Source organism: Phoca vitulina, unplaced genomic scaffold (assembly GCF_004348235.1).
Source record: "Phoca vitulina isolate PV1807 unplaced genomic scaffold, GSC_HSeal_1.0 scaffold81, whole genome shotgun sequence".
Classification (NCBI taxonomy): domain Eukaryota; kingdom Metazoa; phylum Chordata; class Mammalia; order Carnivora; family Phocidae; genus Phoca; species Phoca vitulina.
Genome location: NW_022589784.1, coordinates 2,163,138 through 2,184,660, shown reverse-complemented (window position 1 = coordinate 2,184,660; position 21,523 = coordinate 2,163,138). Strand labels below are relative to the sequence as shown.

General features: G+C 59.8%; 2 protein-coding genes across 6 annotated transcripts in view; one reads left to right on the top strand and one right to left on the bottom strand.

Moving 5' to 3' along the window:
- Positions 1–8,254, top strand: part of TLE2 (TLE family member 2, transcriptional corepressor) — a 21,316-nt gene extending 13,062 nt beyond the window's left edge. For all 3 annotated transcript variants that reach the window (XM_032394760.1, XM_032394759.1, XM_032394758.1), the window contains 9 exons: positions 215–353; positions 1,197–1,357; positions 2,410–2,486; positions 3,261–3,510; positions 3,682–3,929; positions 4,034–4,181; positions 5,695–5,845; positions 6,419–6,495; positions 7,936–8,254. In XM_032394760.1, the coding sequence (XP_032250651.1) occupies positions 215–353; positions 1,197–1,357; positions 2,410–2,486; positions 3,261–3,510; positions 3,682–3,929; positions 4,034–4,181; positions 5,695–5,845; positions 6,419–6,495; positions 7,936–8,043 (1,359 nt within the window). In that variant the 3' untranslated portion in view covers positions 8,044–8,254. The remainder of the gene's footprint in view (positions 1–214; positions 354–1,196; positions 1,358–2,409; positions 2,487–3,260; positions 3,511–3,681; positions 3,930–4,033; positions 4,182–5,694; positions 5,846–6,418; positions 6,496–7,935) is intronic.
- Positions 8,255–10,068: 1,814 nt separating this feature from the next.
- Positions 10,069–20,251, bottom strand: TLE6 (TLE family member 6, subcortical maternal complex member). 3 transcript variants are annotated; one of them, XM_032394802.1, is made up of 15 exons: positions 20,192–20,251; positions 19,882–19,960; positions 19,525–19,630; positions 17,454–17,495; positions 13,570–14,021; positions 13,444–13,466; positions 13,152–13,209; positions 12,951–13,057; positions 12,817–12,854; positions 12,030–12,282; positions 11,690–11,940; positions 11,255–11,396; positions 10,693–10,843; positions 10,381–10,457; positions 10,069–10,211 (listed from the first exon to the last, which is right to left on the bottom strand). In XM_032394802.1, the coding sequence occupies exons 8-15, from the start codon at positions 12,972–12,974 to the stop codon at positions 10,107–10,109; spliced, it is 1,041 nt and encodes a 346-aa protein (XP_032250693.1). In that variant the 5' UTR covers positions 12,975–13,057; positions 13,152–13,209; positions 13,444–13,466; positions 13,570–14,021; positions 17,454–17,495; positions 19,525–19,630; positions 19,882–19,960; positions 20,192–20,251; the 3' UTR covers positions 10,069–10,106. The 3 variants fall into 3 exon arrangements, with proteins under 3 accessions (XP_032250693.1, XP_032250694.1, XP_032250695.1); XM_032394803.1 differs by lacking the exon at positions 13,444–13,466; XM_032394804.1 differs by lacking the exons at positions 17,454–17,495; positions 19,525–19,630; positions 19,882–19,960; positions 20,192–20,251 and having other exon boundaries at positions 13,570–14,373.
- Between the last annotated feature and the right edge of the window lie 1,272 nt (positions 20,252–21,523).

Below are 21,523 nucleotides of genomic sequence, written 5' to 3'. Positions count from 1 at the left end.
GGGGGGGGGGGGGGGGGGGGGGGGGGGGGGGGGGGGGGGGGGGGGCCACGCCCCCGAAACCGCAGAGGGGCGCTGCTTGGCGTGCGGGCACCTCCCCCGAGCCCTGGCCTAGCATGGATGTACCTGCTCCCTTCTCCCACCTAGTTTCTCACCACTTCGTGGGCTGCCAGGTGCCAGGTGCCAGGGGGTGATCAGTCCTGACCTTTCTCCCCAGAACGACCTTCCCGCCAGCACTCCTGCCCCCAAGTCCTGCGACTCCTCCCCGCCCCAGGATGCGTCCACCCCCGGGCCCAGCTCAGCCGGTCACCTCCGCCAGCTTGCTGCCAAGCCAGCACCTTGCACGGACAGTGTTGGTGAGCGTCTGCTGGGGCCTGTCAGAACAGGTCTCTTGGAGGGGAGGGTTCTAGAAAATGGTAGGGAGTGGGGAAAGCAGGAGGTTTGAATCCAGGTCTGGCATGGCCTTGGCCTTTCCAGGACTCTGAGCCCAGTGCTGACTCACCCTGGGCTTCGGTCTCCTCACTGTCTTGGCTTGACAGGTGGGGAAACTGAGGCCCAGAGGGGAAATGATTTACTCAGGAGCTTTAGCCTAGTGCACTGGGACAGGCACTAAAGCGAACAGGCTTTGGAGTCAGACAGCCTTGGGGTTGAGGCCAGCCTTGGATACTCATCAGCTGTGTGACCTTGGGCAAGTGACTCAACCTTTCTGAGCTTCAGGTTCCCCATCATTAATGTGGGGATGACATGTTCTCCTTTTCTGTCTTATGGCCCCTGTGCTGGTCCTGGGGTCCCAAAAAGAAATCAGCCCTGGAACCTGCCCTCGAGGAGCTCCCAGATGGTGGGGAAGGAGACCCAGACCCCAAAACTCCTAGCCCTGTGTGATCGTGGCTAGGGTAGAGGGAGGGAACCAAAATGGGCAAGGTTAGAGGCTAGGGGTGTGGTGAGGGGGCTCAGGGATGTTCCTGAGATATTGCTGGACATTGGGTCTAGGTTTTGAAGGGTGAGTAGGAGTTCAGCGGCTGAGGAAGGAAAGGGAACCCATGTCAGCCAGAGGGAACTATTCTCAAAATCTGGAAACTTGAAAGGGTGTGGTGGATGCTGGACCAGACCACAGCAGCCCCAATGACCAGCCAAGGCCGTGGAAGGCTGGATCTGGGTCCAAGGTGTCTGAAGACCTATCTTTGTCTCTTCTCACTCAGCCCTGAGGAGCCCCCTGACACTGTCCAGTCCCTTCACCACATCCTTCAGCCTGAGCTCCCACAGCGCCCTTAATGGGGACCTCTCTGTGCCCAGCTCCTACGTTAGCCTCCACCTGTCCCCCCAAGTCAGCGGCTCTGTAGTGTATGGACGGTCCCCCATGGTGAGTCCTCGGCGTGGGGGCACCAGCAGGGCACAGGGGCTGGGGGCCGGGAGGAGAAACCACTTACATAAGGAGAGACAAGGGAAAGGGATGGGAACCCGGCTTGGCAAGTGCATGTGCCTGTGGGAAGGTGATCTGAGGGTCTCAGTAGCCCACAAGCGTAATGCAAATAAGCACCTATAACTGGAAGAAGCAACAGTGAGTATGTTGCATTGTAAGGAGCAGAGAGCCCCAGCCATGGGGCTGAGAGTCCCATTCAGCCTCCTGGCAGAGGGCGTCCAGTGGGTAGCCCTGAGTTTTAAGGGACTGCAATGATTGTAGTAGACTGCAGACGAAGGACTAGCCTGGGGAGAGGACTGGAAGTGAGGTCTCATGAGAAGGAGTTGAAGGAGTGGGGCATGAGACCCCTGAGCTGGGGCAGAGGGAGCAGACAGGGGCTGTGTGGGCCCCAGAGGGCAGCGCGGGGACAGATGGCTGATAGAGTGAGCCACCCTGAAGTGGACCAGGGTGCCTCTAGAGGGAAGAAAATGCTGTCACTGGGGACATGCCAGAGCCCAGGCAGGGTGGGCACTTGTGAGGGACATTGTAGAAAAGAGGTCAGCAGATATTTTCTGCAGGAGCCCAGGCAGTAACTACTTTTGGCTTTGGACCAGTTGGACCTCTGCCTTCATAGCTCCAAGCCAGCACAGACAACATATAAATGAACCGGTGTGGCTGTGTACTAATAAAACTTTATTTACAAAAACAAGCAGGGGGCCATAGTTTGCCAACTCTCGCTCTAGAGCAGGTCAGAAAGACTCTTCAGGGTCCTTCTGACTCTGGGATTCTAGGATTCCCTGGGCAGAGGCTTTGGGGTCCCGCAAGTGAAAACCTCTGTTCTCCTAGCTGCAGTGTGGGTGGAGGACCAGGCATCTCCGGCCTCTTGGGGAGGGGCTGATGGACAGATGGGGGATCCTCTGAGAAACAGAGAAATATGGCAGATGAGCCTGGGGGAAGGCACAGGTGGGCTTGAGTCACCTGCCCTGTGACACCCCCTCCGGCATTTTTGACAGATGGCATTCGAGTGTCATCCTCATCTCCGAGGGTCATCCATCTCCTCCTCCCTGCCCACTATCCCTGGCGGAAAGCCGTGAGTATTGGCTCGGGGCTCCCTGCCTCCTGTCAGGTGCTTACGTTGTGGGGTGGGGGCTGGGGTTCCCTGCTGCATTTCCAGAAGTTCTCTTTGAGGAGCTCTCTGGAGAGAGAGGTATGTAACAAGCAAAATGTAGACCACTGTTTCTCAACGAGGGGGGAGGGGTATTTTGCCTTCCCCACCCCCACCCCAGGACATTTGGCATGTCTGGTGATATTTTTAGTTGTCACACCCACATCTGGCCCCCAGTGGGTGGGGGCCAGGGATACTGCTGCACACCCTACAGTGCATGGACCCAGAGATGGACCCAGCCTCAAGAACCCAGGAACTTTCTGCCGCGATGGGGAATGTTCTGGACCTACAGCTGTCCAGTGATTGCCATCGCCATCGGCCGCCTGTGGCTTTTGCCACTGAGGAACTGAAGTTGTAAATGTATTTAAATATGATCGGCCACATGTGGCTGGTGTTACTACTGGGTCCCATTCTCTGGAGCTCTCCGGGCATGGCATCTCCCTGGATGGATCCTCTCCACTCAGCCTTTACTCAGTGCTTGCTTACCAGGCACCGGGCGGGGCGCCGGGCTAGGGCTAGGACCCCCTCCTCTTCTGCACCACGCTGACTGCCGGGTCACCTGTGATCGTGGGGTTCCTTCCCCAAACGCATGGGGGCACCGGGCCGGGGAAGGCACCTCCCTGCCCCGGGAGGAGGGGGAGAGGGCGCGGCGGTGCCCTGCCCGCGCGTCACGGCCCTCCCCCTGCCCCTCCGGCGCAGGGCCTACTCCTTCCACGTGTCTGCCGACGGGCAGATGCAGCCGGTGCCCTTCCCCTCGGACGCGCTGGTGGGCGCCGGCATCCCGCGGCACGCGCGGCAGCTGCACACGCTGGCGCACGGCGAGGTGGTCTGCGCCGTCACCATCAGCGGCTCCACGCAGCACGTGTACACGGGCGGCAAGGGCTGCGTGAAAGTGTGGGACGTGGGGCAGCCGGGCGCCAAGACGCCGGTGGCGCAGCTCGACTGCCTGGTGAGGCCGGGGGCGGGGCTTGGAGGGCGGCGGGGGCGGGGCTAGGACGGCGGGGCGGGGCTTGTCCGGCGGGGGCGGGGCTCGCAGCCTCGGAGACCGGACCCGGCGCCGGGTGCCGGGAGGCGGGGTCCGGAGGGCCGGCCCTACACGCTTGCTTCTCTTCCGTCCCAGAACCGGGACAACTACATTCGCTCCTGCAAGCTGCTGCCCGACGGCCGGAGTCTAATCGTGGGCGGCGAGGCCAGCACCTTGTCCATCTGGGACCTGGCGGCGCCCACCCCGCGCATCAAGGCGGAGCTGACGTCCTCGGCCCCCGCCTGCTACGCTCTGGCCGTCAGCCCCGACGCCAAGGTCTGCTTTTCGTGCTGCAGCGACGGCAACATCGTGGTCTGGGACCTGCAGAACCAGACCATGGTCAGGTGCGCGGCCGCCGCCCCCTTGGCTCGTAGGCTGGGGGGGGGGCGGAGGAGTGGCGTGGGAGGGTCCCGCCCCACGACGGTCGCCTGGGCCCTTCTCCCCGCAGGCAGTTCCAGGGCCACACGGACGGTGCCAGCTGCATCGACATTTCCGACTACGGCACTCGGCTCTGGACCGGGGGCCTGGACAACACGGTGCGCTGCTGGGACCTGCGGGAGGGCCGCCAGCTGCAGCAGCACGACTTCAGCTCCCAGGTGCGGCACTGGGTCTGCTGGGAGGGCCCTAGAAGGTTCGGGCATCCGGAGACCCCTCCTCTCTACCCAAGGCACTCACTTCCATGGGCTGAGTGGGACCAAGTACCTGCTGTCTGCCCGTCGTTTTTGTCCTTCGGACACATCCGCAGGCTCCCCCCTTAATTCTCCAGGGACAGATATAGGGAAGCACAAAGGAACTGATTCATAGTAAGCTGTGGGCCTACTAAGACCCTCAGATCGCTTTTCCAGATGCTTGTGCCGAGCCACTCTCCCATTCCTTCGTTTCTCCTCCGGACCTTCAATCTCTTGACCCTCCTGAGAGTTCCTGACCACCCCCTCGGACTCACCATGGGGGAGCCAGTGATCTGGGGGGACAGGTAGAGGTTGACATGGGAGTTGGACAGAGGTCTCTGTTGAGGGCATTGTGCGAGTCCAGACTGAAGGATGTAGTGAAGGGGCTGAACAGAACCAGAGGGCTCCTCACGGCTGAGCAGCGTCACCTAGATCCTCTTTCCCCCCGCTTTGGGGGCAGGGTGTGAGCTCTTTGGCCTGACATTTAAGACCCCCATGCTCTGTTCTCACACACACCATGCCCTGCCACACCTCTAGACCTCTCCACTGATGGTTCCCTCCAGCTGACATGCTTTTCCCTTCCTTTTGACAAATTGGTGAACTCCTACCTGCTCATCCTTCAAAACCCATCTCCATTTGCCCCCTTCCTTAAAGCCTGTGGGTAGCTAACTCCCAAACTCTTTCTATTCTACCTTCTCTTTAGCTTAAAATTTCTTTGATAAGGAAGTCAGGGGTGCAGGTGGATGTAGTTGTCTGTCCCTTGTCCCTGAGACTTAGACGGGTTGTTCTCTGGGGATCCCATGGCGAGCGTGTCCCATCCCGCCAGGCCCCCTGTCTGTGTACAGGAACACTTCTGTATGGCCAAGGAGAGAACGTGTAAAACCTCCCAGGCCTCTCTGCTCTCAATTTATGGTTCTTTCCACACGTGTCCTGGCAGTAAGACTTTGAGAAGTTTCGGGTGGAACTGTGCCTCCCTGGGGCTGGGGCACGGCACGGTGAGGCCACCGAGCCCTTCCGATCAAAGTCAGAGGAGATGTTGGCAAGCGGGGAGAGCTCCAAGCTGGGAGTCCGAAGGCCCGGTCCTTCACGGATCTGTGACCTTGAGCGAGCCGGGGTCTCAGCTTGCCTTCCACCATCTGCTCACGGGGGGGGCGACTGTCCTCACCCGGCTTCACGCTCTTCCCGCTTCCCTCCCTCCCGGAGCTGTTGTGCGTTCAGACCGGATAATGGATGTGAGGCCCCAGGGTTCCGTGTAATTCTGATTAATATTAATGATTCGACATGCAATTGCCTGCTGTGTTCCAGGCCCTGGGCCAGCTGCCTCTTCGTGCGGGGCTGCCACGGGGAGAGCGCCGGGCCTCTCCCCTTCCCCCCGCCCCCCGGGCATCCTCCACCATCTGAAGGGGGTTCTGATCTCCCCTCTTCCCTCTGCACCGCCCAGATCTTCTCCCTGGGCCACTGCCCCAACCAGGACTGGCTGGCGGTCGGCATGGAGAGCAGCAACGTGGAGGTTCTGCATGTCCGCAAGCCCGAGAAGTACCAGCTGCACCTTCACGAGAGCTGTGTGCTCGCCCTCAAATTCGCCTCCTGCGGTGGGTCTTCGGGCTGGGCAGGGCTCCAGGGCGCTGGGATGGGGCTGCTAAAACACAGCACACCACAAACAACCCACACGACAAAACACGGGATGCCCGGTGGAATTTGAATCTTAGCAGGTCCTTTGTTAGTGTAAGTTTTTCCCAAGTGTCGCCTTGGGACATACTTACACTAAAAGGCACTCGTTTGTTCATGCAAATATATCCTAAATAGTGCATGAGATATACTTACACTTAAAAAAAAAAAGACCCAAACGATTTTTAGTATAAGTATGTCCCAAATATTGCACGGGACACACCCATATACTAAAAATTAATAACAAATCATGAAACACTCATGGTGCATCTGTACTAAAAGTGATTTGTGGTTTTTCTGAGATTCGAAGGTAACCGGACATCCCAGATTTTATCTGGCAGCCCTCTCCTGGGGACTCCCCCTTCTCGAAGTCCAGATGGAGCCCCCTCGGGCCCAGTGTTTCCCTTGTGAGAGCAGAGGTGCCAGGAAGGGAGAGGCCAGCGCCCCCCCATCTTCAGTTCCTCCCTCCTAGAACTCCCCCGCCCCCCCTTCCCCAGGGCGCTGGTTTGTGAGCACCGGGAAAGACAACCTGCTCAACGCCTGGAGGACACCGTATGGAGCCAGCATTTTCCAGGTACCGCAGGGCAGGGCAGGGCAGGACGCCGTGCGAACAGGGGCCCCAGGGTGGCTGCACTGGTGGGTAAACCATGGAACTTCCCCAGGGTCCTCCAAGTGCCCCCCCCCCCCCAGCCAGCAAGCTACTAAAGCAGGGTCTGCACACTGTGGCCCTAAGGCCGTACCTGCCTGCAGCCTGGGTTCTTCGTGTGTGTGTGTATTTAATTTTTTAAAGACATATAAAACTTAGCATCTTAGCCATTTTTAAGTATACCGTTCAGCGGCATGAGGCACACTCACCCCGTCCTGCGACCACCCCCACCCTCCGTCTCCAGAACGTTCCATCTCCCCACGCGGAGACTCTGTCCCCACAAAGCACGGACTCCCCACCCCCTGCCCCAGCCCCGGCTCCCACCCTCTCCTCTCTGTCTGTGTGGACGGGACTCCCCTGGGGACCTCCTGGGAGTGGGGTCCTGCGGGATGTGTCCTTCGGGGTCTGGCTCCTCTCACTGGCCCGGTGTCCTCGGGGTCCCTCCGCGTCGTGGCAGGTGTCGGGGTCCCTTCCTTCCTAAGGCTGGATCATATCCTCTAGTATAGATGGGCTGCATTGTGCTTACCCATCTACCTGTTGATGGAAACGTGGGTTGCTTCCATGTTTTGGCCGCTGTGAATCCTGCTGCTGTGGGCACGTGTTCATCTCTCTCGGGCAGATGTCTTGGAGTGGAATTGCTGATAACTGTGTAACCTTGGGACAAACTACCAGACTGTTTTTCCAATTCTCCACCCCACCAGCAGCGCACGCGGGTTCAAAATTCTCCCCGTCCTCACCGACACTTCTTACTGTGTCTTTTTTGGTCATAGCCATCCTAGTGGGTATGGGGGGATGTCCACATTTTTTAAGGGCAGGAAAACAAAAGGAGAATCATGTGACATAGATTTATTTGGCCTCTGGACTTGTTGGCTCGAGACTTCTCTGGGCCTTTGGCGAAGCCGGAGAACTCGCTGGGCCCTTCACAGGAAAGATTTGCTGCTGTAGGTCATTGCGCAGTAGGCTTAGCTAGCCCGCCGCTGTGCTGTGCGGCCTCGTGCCTACGGCACACTCTCTCTGAGCTGCCTACGAAAGGGCAGGGCTTCAGTTCCGTCCCTCTCGGTGTCAGGAGCACAGAGGTCCTGCCCTTCCCAGGAGCACTGTCACTGTCCAGAGGCTCGATTCCAGCGGACCTTCCTCTGGAAAAATGTGTCACCCTCCTTCCCCCCATCATCTGCCCCCCGACTGGGAGAGTCCTGGCCCCCCACTGCGGGCTCCCCTATCCCGAGTCCTGTGTCAGCCCCAGCCTTGACCACAGGCTCATCCTTCGGGGCAGGCACTCCCCAGTTGCCCTGCCTCTTCCCTCTGAACGTTGTGCAAGGCCCCGTCTCACCTCCCCCTTTTCTCCTTCCCCCCCATCCCTGTCCACAGTCCAAGGAATCATCCTCCGTGCTGAGCTGTGACATCTCTGGAAATAATAAGTACATTGTGACAGGCTCAGGGGACAAGAAGGCCACCGTGTACGAGGTGGTCTACTGAGACCCCCCATCTTCCTGCACCCTTGGCCCGGCTCCTAGGGGAGGGGCATCCCGGACAGAGACCCCGACACCCCCCTCTCCATTCATACCTGTGAGTGCTAAGTCTCGTCTGCCCTCTGGCTGACTCCCTCCCATCTTCCCTTGCTGGACATGGGGCTGGACGGGCAGGTGGACTTCGGGGAAATAAATGTATTTATCGCACCTGCCTTTCTGTACTGGGCTGGAGAACCAGGACTGTTGCTTTCCTTGGGCACCATTCCTGCGGGAGGGCTGTGTAGCTGCGGGTACGTGGCTTTCCTTTTCTCAGCCTCCTGTGCCTTTTCTGGACGATGAAGGAGTTCGTCCTGCATGAACTAGCGCCGGGTCGGCCGCGAGCAGCAGGGGTGGTACGGGGCAGCACGGCTTAAGTCACCCACGTCACCAGCCGCCCGCGGACCTCAGTGACTGAACACCACAGGCACTGATCGCTCGCCTGTGTGCCCCTGGCTGGTGGGGCTCGGCTCCCGGCAGACACTCGGGGCTCCAGGATGGTGGAGTTTCTGCCATCACAACATGTAGCTTCGGGGTCCAACGTCGCAGGGGTGAGGAAGTCACACAGGCTTTCAGTGCTCTGGCCCCAGAGCTGCCTGGGTCTCTTTTACCGCCAGCCCTTTGGACAGAATCATCCCAAGACGCTGCCCACGTACAATGGCTGGGGGAATACAGTGGCGCACATGGCTCTTTGGGGTGCTTGCCTTTGACCCACGGATAATTCCTGAGAGCCTGGTGCACGAGGACACATTGCCCACCCTAAGGTGCTGAACAAACACCACAGTCCCAGAGAGCTGACAAGGAGAAACAGCCATTTCGTGGGGGTGTGTGTGGGTGTGTGATGCAAGACTGTGTGAGCACAGAGGGAACAGCATGTGCAAAGGCTCGGAGGTGAGGAGCGAGGCCAGGTGGAAACCAGGCGGGCAGGGTACTCCTCCTCTGCTCCTCCTCAGCTCCAGGGAGAGCAAGGCCTCCAGCCCAGGCTGAAGCGGAGAGAGCCTACGGAAGGTGGGCCAGCCCGGGGGCGGGGCCAGACAGGGGCGGGGCCAGCCTGGGGGCGGGGTGGGAGGGGAGTCAGCCTGGGGGTGGGGGGGCCAGCCCGGGGGCGGGGCCAGCCTGGGGCGGAGCCATATAATCAGGTCGACGTTCTGGAAGCTCCCGTGGGCAGCTGTGGAGGGACTGGGGGTGAAGCCGGGGTGCTGCTGGGAATCTCCTGGACGGAGATGGCGGGGCCCCTCGGGGAAAACAAGTCAGACCCAGCTGGAGTTTTGGAGGCACTTTTTGGGGCGAGGATAATTCTTTGGGTAAGGAAAGCAGACAGGTCGGCACCTTCTGGGACGCTTATCCTGGAGGGACAGGGTGAGCAAAGCTGTCGTGAGAGCCCCCAGGCACGAAGAGGGTGGATGAGAAGCCAGCCAACGAGCGATTGCTGTCGACTACCCTCTCCCCGCCCGGCACTGCTGACACTGGGACCCATCACTCTCTGTGGGGGCGTCCTGGGCAGTGGAGGGCCGAGTGGCATCCCTGGCCCCCACTCGCTTGATGCCAGGCATACCCCCCCAAAGTCATGATGACCACTAATGTCCACAGATGTTGCCATGTGCCCCCCTGGGGGTTGGGTTCATCCTCAGGTGAGATGCACCAGGGTGTCTTGGGAAGGGTGGGGGAACCCATCCCTGGATGGGAAACCCCCTCTCTGGGAGATGAGGGAGCAGGAGGAAGGGGTCCATATCCACCCCCACTCCCAACAGGGGGTCAGTGGCTTTGAGGAGATTCTCAGTGCTTGTGGACTCGAGGCTGGGAGACCCAGCTGGTCAAAGTCCTTCCAAACTTCTACAAGACAGGCCGGGGACAGAAAAGGACAGACCCACTCGGCTTTTTTCCAATTGCTTTACTACATGTGCAATGGGAAGGAAACCCCGCCCACCCACCACACCTCTCCATCACAAAGCCTCCACCTTGTTGAGGAAAAGAACAAAAAAAAAACCCAAAAACAAAAAATGATCCTGAGTCAGGACGACCATGCCAAGCCCCTCAGTAGGTGATCTGGTACACCGAGGCGTGGTCCTTGGACCCGGTGATGATCAGGCGGTTGTTGGGAGACACATCACAGCACAGGATGGAGGAGGTCTCAGGTACCTGGGAAGGTGGAAGGCCAGTATGAGCTGAGGGGGCTCACCCACCCCTACCCCTACCCCTACCCTCTGCCCATCAGTTCAAGCCTGGTCCCTCTCAGGACCCCTGCACTCAGCACCTGGAGCCGAGCGCTGCCCCCCCGCCCCGCCCCGCGCCTGGCCCGCAGTGGTACCTGGAACACCATGGTCCCCGCGGGCATGCCGTAGATGCTGACCAGGTCGTCCATCCCAACGCTCACCCACCACTGGCCTGGGATGGGGAAAAGGAGACTGGGTGGTGGGAAATCTGGCAGCTGAGGGCAGGGCCCCTGGGGACCTGGGGCACAGAGGTAGCCCCCCACCTCCCTTATGCCCCCATGGACAGCATCACTGAGAGGTTTCTGCTGATGAAGGGCGATGGGGGGGGTGGTCAGGAAGGGTGGGACAGGACCCTGTGGGAGGCTGGGGGCCACAGGGGACTCCCCCGCCCCCTCCTGGCCACTCACCGAGCGGAGAGAACTTGAGACCGAGGATGGTGCTGTCCTTACACCCCACCATGTGCTTCTGGCCCCCTCGGGTGGGCTGCAGCCACTGTTGCCCATTGGCTGTGCCCACCAGAACCCAATCCTCCTGGGGACTGGGGGACAGGCTCATTATCTGGGGAGTGGGCAGCAGGGAAGAGGCCGGTCAGGTCCCAGCCGGGCCTGAGAGGTGGTCAGGGGCACAGGGACCCACCCTGGGGGCTGACCTCCTTCCAGCTTCCTGGCTTCGAGGCCCTGACGAGCAACCTCACACCTCTGAACCTCAGTCTGCTCATCTGTAAAGTGGGTTGGTCCTCTTTACCTTAAGGGACTAAATGGGCATGGGCACCCGATACAGAGTATGCAAGTGTCCAGTGTTATCGGGGCCCGGTGGGGTGGGGGCCCGGTGGGGTGGGGGGAGAGGACATTTCTCATGACCCTATTCCTGCCAGCACCGATCAGACGTGGGGTCCTACTACCCCCTTCCCCCCCCGCCCCGCAACATCCACCTCCTTCTCTAGCCCAAGGCCCATCCCAGGCCACACACCTGAGACTCAAATTGGTATTCCAGGGCCTCCCCGGGGGTCCTCAGGTCCCAGCACCGCAGGCAGGTGTCCAGCCCCCCCGTCCAGATGTTCTGGTCTTTGATAGCAATGCTCTTGGCTCCATTCGGGGGGCCCTGCAGGTCCCTGACCACAAGGGGTGTGCGGAAGGGGTCAGGGCTGAGACTCTGAGCCCAAGCCCCAGGAATACCACCTACGCAATCACACCCAGGTGACAGATGGGGAAACTGAGGCTGACAACAAGTACCATGACCGGGCTTTGAAGAAACCCAGTCAGAATCTGAACTCAGGCCCCCAACACTCTCAAATGCAAATCTAAGCAGTCAAGGGGCTTTTAGCCTTGGGACTGCTGGATCCCTGCTCAGGGCCTGAGGTGGGAAGGGGCTTTCAGGATGAGCCCACCCAGCCCTAGGCCTCACCTGACAATGCTCTGGTCCCGCAGGTCCCAGATCCTGACTGTGCCGTCCGTGAAGCCAGCCAAGGCCAGCGTGTCCTCGGGGCCGAAGGCCAGGGCCTGGCAGGTGAGGCCTGCGCAGGGCAGCTCGTTGCTCACACACAGGGAGGGCGCGGTCAGGTCCCACACGCTCACGCTGGCCAGGTTGTGGCCGCCCGTCAGCAGGGTCGTGCTGGTCGGGGCCAGCAGGCAGGTGCGCAGGTAGGCCTGGCGGGTCTGGGGCGGGCGCAGATGCAGCTGAATGTCCTCTGCTGCGGGAGCTCTGCTCCCATGAGCCCCGCCCCCAGAGCCAGCCCCTCCCCGACCTGTACACGCAGGTGGCTCTCAGGATACTGGGCCTCTAGCTCCTGGCCCACCAGGCTCCACACTTTGACGCCGCCCCGGCCGCAGGTGAACGCGTGTCGCGTGAAGCTGCTGACGGCCGTGGCCAGCACCGGCTCCCCATGCTTTAGCGTCCGCATCTTCTCCACTCCGTGTGGGATGGCCGCCTTCTTGGATTGCCCCGGCAAGGCGTCTGGTCTCTTGCACATGTCCTCGAAGTCCTCAGGGTCCCAGCATCTTGGGAGGGGAGGCCTCGGGGTCACCGGCCTACCTGGGAGCCTCTCTGCCCACAGGGGGCCCCCCTCAAGCCTGGTTTCCCTACTACACGGGCTCCCCCCCAGGGGCTGCCCATGTCCTTTCCAGTATTCTCCCTCTCCTAGAACCAAACATCCCCTCCACCTGGAATGGTTTGTCCCATCCTAGCAAACTCCTACTCATCCATCAAAATCCTAACCATTATGCCCCTTCCCTCCAGGAAAGCCTTCTCGTCCCCCTCTGGGCTCCCCCAGCCTCCGACCACAAGCCTGGGACTGTCTGTATCTAGCTCTAACACCTTTCCATGGGAGTTCTTTCCCCAAATCCCTGGAACCCAGAGCTAGTTATGTGGGAAGGGACAGTGATGCTAGCCTGATGGTAACTACCCAGTCCCCTCAGCTCTGGGTATCGAGCACAGTAGCAGGGTGGTGGGGGAGGGGAAGACACACCCGCACCTCCAGTCCCTTCTCTGACAGGGACAGAAGTACAGACAAGAGGGACAACATAGAGACTTACATGGGCTTCAGGAACGGATAGGCTCTCCCAGCAGGTTCCTGCGGTAGGACCAAGATCACGCAGAGCCATGTCAGCTCCCTCTGCCCCAGCCCTCTCAGCCTTCATGGAGGCTGACACTGAGGATGGGGCCTCACCTGGGCCACACGGGGGGAGAGCATCCCCTCTGCGTCTGGGCCTGGCTCTGCGCTCCCTTCTCGGGAGCCCTCGGGGGAGCTGGGGGAGGGCGCAGGTGGGCTGGGCACTGGTTGGAGAAGAGACAGATGAGTGGCAGGTGTGGGCTCCTGGGAGCAGGCTCCCTGCCCCCCCCCCCCCCCCCGCCCCCTCACCGGGATTACCCAAAGTGTTTTCGCTTGGTTCCAGTCCCAAGTCGTGTGGTCCTGGGTCCTGGCTCTCCTGCCCACGGGAATCGGGGCGATCAGGTCAGACCAAAGGACCTGCCCAGGGTCGGTCTTAGACCCAGAAAACCTTGGGGAGGCCCAGGCAGTGTAGACAAACTCCTCAACAGCCCCAAGTCCCCAGGCCTGAGTCCTCTAAGGGAATCCGGGGTGGAAGCCGCGGACTGACCCCACAGGAAGCCGACAACCCGACCTGAGGGCCCACCCCTCCAGGTGCCGCAGAGTGACTCACCAGGCCTGGCGCCTGCTCTGTCGCTGATACAACAGACGGGGAGCCAGTAGAACAACAGGATTCAACTGTGCTGTCGCCAGACACAGCCCCAGGCCGCCCCCATCCCCCACCCGCAGGGAGACTCACTCCTGCGTCGCAGCTGGTCCTTCTTGTGGGTCCCCGCAAAGATCTGCCAGAGTTGCTCGGTCAGAACATCCTGCCAAAACCGGGGCTCGGAGTCCCAGGGGGGCTGCGTGTCCGGCTGGGAGACGGGGGCGGCGTCGGCTCCGGAGGGCTGCCGGAGCCAGTCTGAGGACCTTGCAGCCAGGACGTCTTCGAAGGGTGGCCCCTGGAGCCCGGAGGGCTGTGGGGTCTCGGCCACTGGGTGCGGGGAAGCCTCGGGGCTGGTCGGCCCCCAGGAGTCCGGGTCGGCCTGCTCCCCAGAGGTGCCCACGCTCGCCTGTACTGCAAAGCCCAGGGGCGTGAGCGGCAGCTCTGAGCTGGTCCCCTCCCTCCTCCAGGGCCCAGGCACCCACCTCCCCAGGCTGGAAGCCCAGCGGTCGGCTCCAGGTCTCCATGGTCCGCAGGAAGTTCTCTGCCTAGACGGGGAGGGCGGGCGGTGGGGAGAGGACACATCCCAGCTCAGCCTTTGTCATCGGGCAGCCTGGGTGCAGACCTCCTCCTGCAAGCCGGCTTCCCAGTGTGTGAGATGGGGATACACAGCCTGCTTCGAAGGTTTTGGGGTGGATTCGTGATAATGCAGAGCCCCCCCCCCCCTACACAGAGCGTAAAGCAAGTTCTTCGTACCCAGAACTCCACAGCCCAACCCTGAAGGCTGATCATCAGCGTCAAGTGGTAGAAAGCAGGGTCCAATCTGGGTTCCCCTCCCAGTTGCTTTTCTTAGGAGGTTTGAAAACTAAAGCCACAGGCACCTGGGGGGCTCAGTTGGTTAAGCGTCTGCCTTCGGCTCAGGTCATGATCTCAGGGTCCTCGGATTGAGCCCCATATCTGGCTCCCTGCTTAGCGGGGAGTCTGCTTCTCCCTCTCCTTCTGCCCCTCCCCTCTGCTCCTGTTCTCTCTCAAATAAATAAATAAAATCTTTAAAAAAATTTAAAAAAGGAAGAAAGAAAACTAAAGTCTCAACACCACTCTGCTTAAAACGGCCTCAAGAAGCAAATTCGTGGGTACCTATGTTCCTCTGTGTGGGGACACCTGAATTTGCTTAAGTGTTGGGAGGATGCTCAGAAACCAGTGATCACCTCTTAGGGAGGAGGGCGGGCAGCAGGAAATAGGGGGCCCCCGTGGGAGGGTCACGGTCCTTTATTTTATACTTAAAAACCATGCCACGTGACTACCAGCAATTCCAAATCGAAGTGAACAGTTTCTACGGGCCTGGAAGGGCCTGAGAGATCTAAGTTCCCTTCTTCCACCTGACCAACAGGCATCTGCCTGTCCTTTTAGGAGACATACTCCGTCCTCGAGACCAACAACCAGCCACAGACGGCTATTAAATATAAAGCGAAGTCCAGTGAAAAATGTGATTTCTCCAGTCCCACTCAGGTGCTCAACAGCCACGTCGGGCCAGTGGCCGCCAACGTGGATGTCACAGGCGCCAAGAACAGGGGTCCCTAGCGCGGGCCCGGCGTCCAGGCTGAGGGCAGACCCGGCGAGATGGGAGCCTCCTGGCCAGTGTCCCCAGAAATTCAGAATGGGGAGACCCAGCTTCTGGGGCTGATGGGGAGCTCCATGGGAACATGCATGTTTGCAGCTATATTTAGTGACAGCAGGAACGTTCTAGGCCTGCCCGTCTAATGCAGTAGCTGCTGGCTTCACGTGGCTGTTGAGCACTTGAAACGTGGCTCGTGCCACTTGTTTTAAGGTGGCACGTGTCCCGTGGCCACCAGAGAAGACAGCCCAGGTCTGGTCTTTGGTCTGCGCGCCCCAAGCAGCGCCCTTGGGCCTCATCGATGCACGCCCCTCCGTGGTGGACCCCAAGAAGCTCCCCAGAGTGCTCTGGCCCAAGGCAAGCTCCCCAATCCTGGGAAAACATCCTGATTCACAAAGAAAGAAGGAATAAAGCAATGCAGCGTCCGTGCCAACTGCGGCCGGTCCTAGCTCCCAGGAGCCCCTGGCATTCCCATTTTGCAGATGAGAAAACAGAGGCCCAGAGAAGCAAAGCCAATTTCCCCAAGTCAGGAGGAACAGGGGCCAGGCAGTGTTTACCTGCTTCCATCAGCAGGCAGGCAGAATGGCGAGGGAGGGGCTGGGCAGCGGGGACCCCCTCTCTGAGCCCACACCTCCTGCGGCAGCCGGTGATGGGTTCCCCAGCTGGGCCTCCCAGCAGCACAGACCCAGGGGAGCCTTCCCCAATTCGCCCGGCTCGTTAATGTGCAATTTACTGGCACTTGAATGCACTCAGCATGAAAAGCGCTGCTCCCTCCTGCCTGCTAGCTGGCCCTCCCTGGGGAGAGCGCAGCGCAGCGCAGGCTGGGCGGCGGCCGCCGCGGGGGATTTTCAATGCACAGCAGGGAGGCTGGGAAAACCGGGAGCCCAGACGGAGGGGAGAGGACAGCGGGGAGTCTCGGCGGGACTCCAGGGCCAGCAAGGCCCCTGGGTTGAACAGCAACTCTCTTGGGCAAGACCCCCCCTCACATCCTTATGTTGGGATCACCCCTGAATCCACAATCTGATCAGTTCTCCCCACCACACCTCACCCAGATGGTCCTGTTCTCCTGCTCTGCGCCCAGAGCCTCTCCTCCAGAGGGCGCCCATGAGCACGACTCAAGTCCCCCCTCCCTCTGCCCACAGCCCTCCAGGGCTCCCACTTCAGCCCAAGTCCTCTCCAGGGCCCCCAAGATGCCACAGGACCTGCCCTGTCCCCTCCTTGCCCTCCCCACCTCACTGCTCCAACCACAGGGGTCTCCTCTCTGTCCCTCCAACACACCAGGCACTGTCTTGCCCCAGGACCTTTGCATGGGCTGTGCCCTCTGTTCCTCCCATCCCAGACAGCTGCACTCCCTCTCTGATCTCCTTCAAGAGTTTGCCCAAATGTCACCTTCTCAGCAAGGCTTGCCACTCCCACCCCTTCCCGCGTGTCCCCTCGGGCTGCTCTAATCCATCCCTGCACCTTGCCCGGCCCTCACCATCGGACACTTCTGTTTACCAAGCTCCCATCACCCCAAGGGCAGAGGTTTGTCGGTGTCCTTTGCAATTTCCCTGGCGCCTACAACAGCATTGGCAAGAAGGTGATGGATAAATATCTGCTGAATGAATAACCGTGTTCTGGCTGCTTCCTGGCCCCCCTCACTCTGGATCCGTCTCTCCCGGTTCCCCGCACTGCCCACCCCGGGGCCCTGCTGAGTTGCAGACACGGCCCTGGCCTTCTGCCACTCACATCTGGTACAGGCAGAGAATCCTGCCAGCACCCAGGAGAAAGGGGCCAGGTGGCGGGAGGACAGGCGGGAGTGGAAGACGTGCTTCAGCTTGGGCAAGGCGCCCTGTGCTGGGAGCCTGGGCCCCTGTGCAGACCTGCCCCCCCCCCGCCCCCCTCCCCCCCCACTCACGTGTGATCCAGGCCCCCGAGAACGCTCAGACACATGGAAGGCCGGAACCCGGGTGCGCCTGGCACATAACAGGCCCTTCATAGCGGAAGCAACTGACCTGCAACGTGCTGGAAAGGCCCCTGGCCTCCTGTGAGCCACGCAGGGACCGGGAGCAGGCCAGGAAGGACGAGCCTCCAAGAGGGTGGGAGACACACCCGGAAGGTGTGTAGGGGTGTGTGTGTGTGTGTGTGTGTGTGTGTGTGTGTGTTTGGGGGGGGCCGGATCCACTGATCCCTGGGAGATCCCAGGTCAGGTCCTGCCCCCCTCTGCCCACAGCCCTCCAGGGCTCCCACCTCCTTCAGATAAAAGCCCTCCCCACCCCATCCCCACGGGGCCCCCACCACCTGGCCCTGTCATGGCCTCTCTCCCTATATTTTCCTGCCTTTCAAGGAGGGGCAGCCATACCCCAGCTCCTGGTTACTCACTCACCTGCTTGTGATGCTCCTGGAGACCCTGCCGGATCTTCTGGAGCTGCAAGAGAACAGCAGGGATCACACTGGGAGGTGGTGACAGAGGTGGGCAAGAGTGAGGAGTCGAGTGCTGTGCATGCTTCTCCCCAGCTGTGTGGCCCCAGACAAGCTGCTCGACCTCTCTGGTCACTACACTCAGCAAAGGTGATACCACCTACCACACAGAGTGGAAGCTAATTAGGAAGGCCCTTGGATTTCATTCTCGATGTGGAGTTCAAAGACTCCCCATAACCACAAGGCCCTGCACACCCGCCCCCATCCCTTCCCTCCTCTCCTCCCTCTGCTACAACCACAGGGCCTCCTCACTCATTCCTCCAACACACCAAGCCCAGTCCTGCCCCAGGGCCTTTGCACAGGCTGTGCCCTCTGCCCGGAATGCCCTTCCTTGCTCTCTCAGGGAAGGTAGAACCTCCGTATCTTCCCTATCTCCCCATGAACATCACTTCTTCCAAGAAGCTTTTCCTGACTATCTTAGTGCAAAATCTTTACCGATGTCCACCCCACCATCTTCTGTCTTCTTTATAGTGTCTACATTTTGTGAATCCCGTTTCTCTACTTACTCGTCTCTCTCTTCCCCCTAGGGGTGCCCTGTCCATGGAGCTAGCCACTAGTCAGGTGTGGCTATTTAAATTCAATTAAGTTAAAAATTCAGTTCCTCACAAGTTCTCAATAGCCACATGTGGCCGGCGGGTGCCATATTGGGCAATGTTGCTATAGAACATTCCCATCACTGCAGAAAGTTCTAGAAGACAGCACCACATAGCACCTACGCTCCTCACAAGCAGGGACTCCTGTTACCCATCCCTCAATGATGAGCTGTCAGCCACAGAAACGCTTCCTGTAAATACGGAATTTCTAACTTTTGCAGCAAGGTTAGTACTCATGAGGAAGAACGCTCTTGAAGCCGGCCTGCACGGGTGACCTCGCTCGCCCAAAGGAAGCAGAAACAAGTGGAGGAGAAGGTGTCCCCAAACCCGGCTCCCGAGGCCAGAGGCAACAGCCCCTCCAGGCTGTCTGGGGGCTGCCAGGGCTGCCCGGTGTGGCTCACCGCCAAGCACACGCTCTCCACCTGCGCCGTGAGGTGAGGGGGGAACCTGAGGGGAAGGAAAGCGCACAGAGCCCTCAAGACCCCTCCCCGGAACCAGCCCCGCCCCCGCCTGGCCAGGGCCCCCCACTCCAAGGAGCCACCCCAAGGCGGCGGCAGAGATGCCATTTTAGTGCAGTGTTTTTAAACATATAATCAATGCAAGTAAATTCACACTAAACAAGAACTCGAAAATTTAAAATGAAGGCCAGGATTGGTACCAGTGGTTTTCGTTTTGCTTCGGGCTTCCTCATTCCTAGTTCTGTCTTCTGGGCCAGGGGTTTCTGGGCCCCCCAAGAGACCAGAGGGGACGCTCTCCCTCCCTCCGTGGGCCACAGCGGGACCTCCAGCCCCTGAGAGTCGCCCTCACCTGGGGAGCTCTTGCCGGAGCTGATCCAGGACACCGCGACAGTTCAGTTCAGAAGGAGCCTGGGAAGGTCCCAGGAGACTGTAGACAACCCCAGCCTCCCGCTCGCCCACCCTCAGGCCTTATCTCCAATCAGCCCCCCAGGGGCTGGGCTGGGACCTCCTGAAACCTGAAGGGAATTTGCTCTCTCTGATTACTTAAGTCCCCACGGAGTATCTTCCAATTTGCCTCCTGGCCTAAGGTCTCAAATACGGACTCTCTGGAGAGCCCTTGAGAGAGAAAGTTTGCCCAGCCCAGCCTCATCTATTGAAAAGGGTCACCTCTGGAGGAGGGGAGCTTCTGCCTGTAAAATGTTAACCAGGGATGATGCAGTCATGTGTTTTATCACCTGGGTGATGAGAAGCAAGTTTAATTTAAAAAGAAAGTGCTTGGCACCTGTCGGTAGGTATGATGGGTTGGAGCCCCCGGCCAAAAGGCCTGGCCACCTGCCCGTGTCCCTCCATCAGGAGCAGCACAGTGAGGTTTGAGCCCAGCTTCCAGGCTCTTCCCTCTACCCACAGGGATTAATGCCCTCCTCACCAAAGTTCCTGGGGCCCTCCTCATCCTTGGAGGGCGCTTCTGGGGGCTGAGATGGCCCCAAGAGGTCATCTTCAGGCAGGAGGCCCAAGGACTTTATCCGGGGACGCTAAAATAATAAGGAGAGAGGGCAGAAGGCCCGGCAGCCAGGGACAGAGCCAACCCCACCCCACTCCCCGCCTCCCCTCCAGGACCCAGTCCCGGATCCCCAGCCCCCTCCCTGACTTCCAGCACCCCAATGCATGCCCTATACCCTCTTCATTTGTCAAACTCCAGTGCCTCCAGCTGCCCCAACTAATAGTGGGCTCCACCCAGGGACATCATGCCAGGAGGTAGAGGGGAGATGGTGCCAATACTTACACTCCCTGCCAGGAGCTGTCACCGCTGGGGGACCCCAGGGAAGGACGGTAAAATTCAACCTTAGTTTTGAGATAATTTCCTAAAGCATGGGTGAAGATCATTGGGAAGGGGTTTTGAAGGATGAGTAAGAGTTGGCCAGGTGAATTAGCAGAATTTCTCAGACCGGAGGAAAGGGACCTCTCTCCACCCCAGTCCCTCCTGGGCACTAAGCCCCTTCTTTGCTTCGCTTCTGCCCCTCAACGGCCTTCCAGCCTCCTCTCCAGCCCGGGGGGACGCTGGGGTCCTCCAGGAGACCCGCCTGCCTACTCACCTCCCTTAGGATGGAGGCCCAGGACAGCAAGGAGGAAACTGCGGAGGGTCAACCAAGTTCAGGCCCTGAACGAACACCCCTCCACATCTCCCCTCCTCCCGGGGCCCTTTGACCCGTCGGGCCCCGCCCCTGCCCGCCCCGACCACGCCCCCGCCCGCCCCGGCCCCGCCCCGCCCCGCCGCCACCTGCACCACGAGGACGATCAATGAACGAGCAGCAGCTGCACGTGGGCTCGTTCTCCGCGGGCGGCCGCTGCAGGCACTGGCCAATCGCGAGGCCGCTTTCCCACGTGGGCCGCGGCCGCTATCGCTGATTGGCCAGCTCGCCCCAGCCGCCGGCCGGGCTGTCAATCAGCGCGCCCGGCGCCTTCGCTTAACCCTTGCGGTACCGCTCTGGGGAAAGGCAGCGTGCAGAGCCGCAGGCAGTTTGGGGTCCAGAGCGGGGCGAGGATATTTAGAAGGGCTTGGGGTCAGAGGGTGCAACCTGGGAAGGGGCTGGATGGCCTGTAGTTGCATTGTTTAGTGAAAAGCATGATCATTTTAAGCCGTGCCCCAGCGTGGCTTGGGGCTAGGGGTGGGGCTGGGAATGAAGGCAGACTCCTTAGCACTCATTCCAATCCTTAGATAGGGGCTAATAACATTTTCCTCAATATTAATAACGCAGTTCAAACGAAGCTTCAAGCCCCTTTAATGGGGAAAACTTAACAGCTCCCTTTCATCCCGCACCAAGCCCTGGGCTCTGTATTTATGTCGATGAATTTTCGCAACTGTCCCCTAAGCCCAGGATCTGAGAACCAAAAGCAGGGACTGCAGAGGCGTTGAAGCTGGTACAATTTGTCCAGGTTCAAGGCCAGGGTAGGAAGGGGTGGTGAGTATTCCAGGCCTGGGATGATAGAAAGATAAGGGGTGGGGGTTGTAGGAGTTGTAGGATTCTAGAGTTGTGCTCTGGCCCAGTTTGCAAGGCCTACTGGAGGTGTGCCGTGGAGGTGTGCCGTGGTCCTGCCCACCCCAGGACCTTTGCACTAACCATTCCCTCCTCTACCAGGAATAGTCTCCGCTGACAGCCACTGGCTTGTTCCCTCCTTCCGTGGTCTGCTCAGAGCTCCCCACTTCCGCAGGCCTCCCCTCATCCCTTTTAAAAATGAACTTCCAGCACCACCACCCCCCTTCTCCCTTCCTTATTTAATTTTTCTCCAAACATGGTTTGAATTGGCACTAATCTTGTTGTAAGCTCAGTGGCTGTAAGTCCTGCTGTGTTCAAAATTCACGTACTGCTGATGGGGTTCTCAGACATTCTTGTACCGGCCACAGGGCCTACCCTGGTAGGTATGCC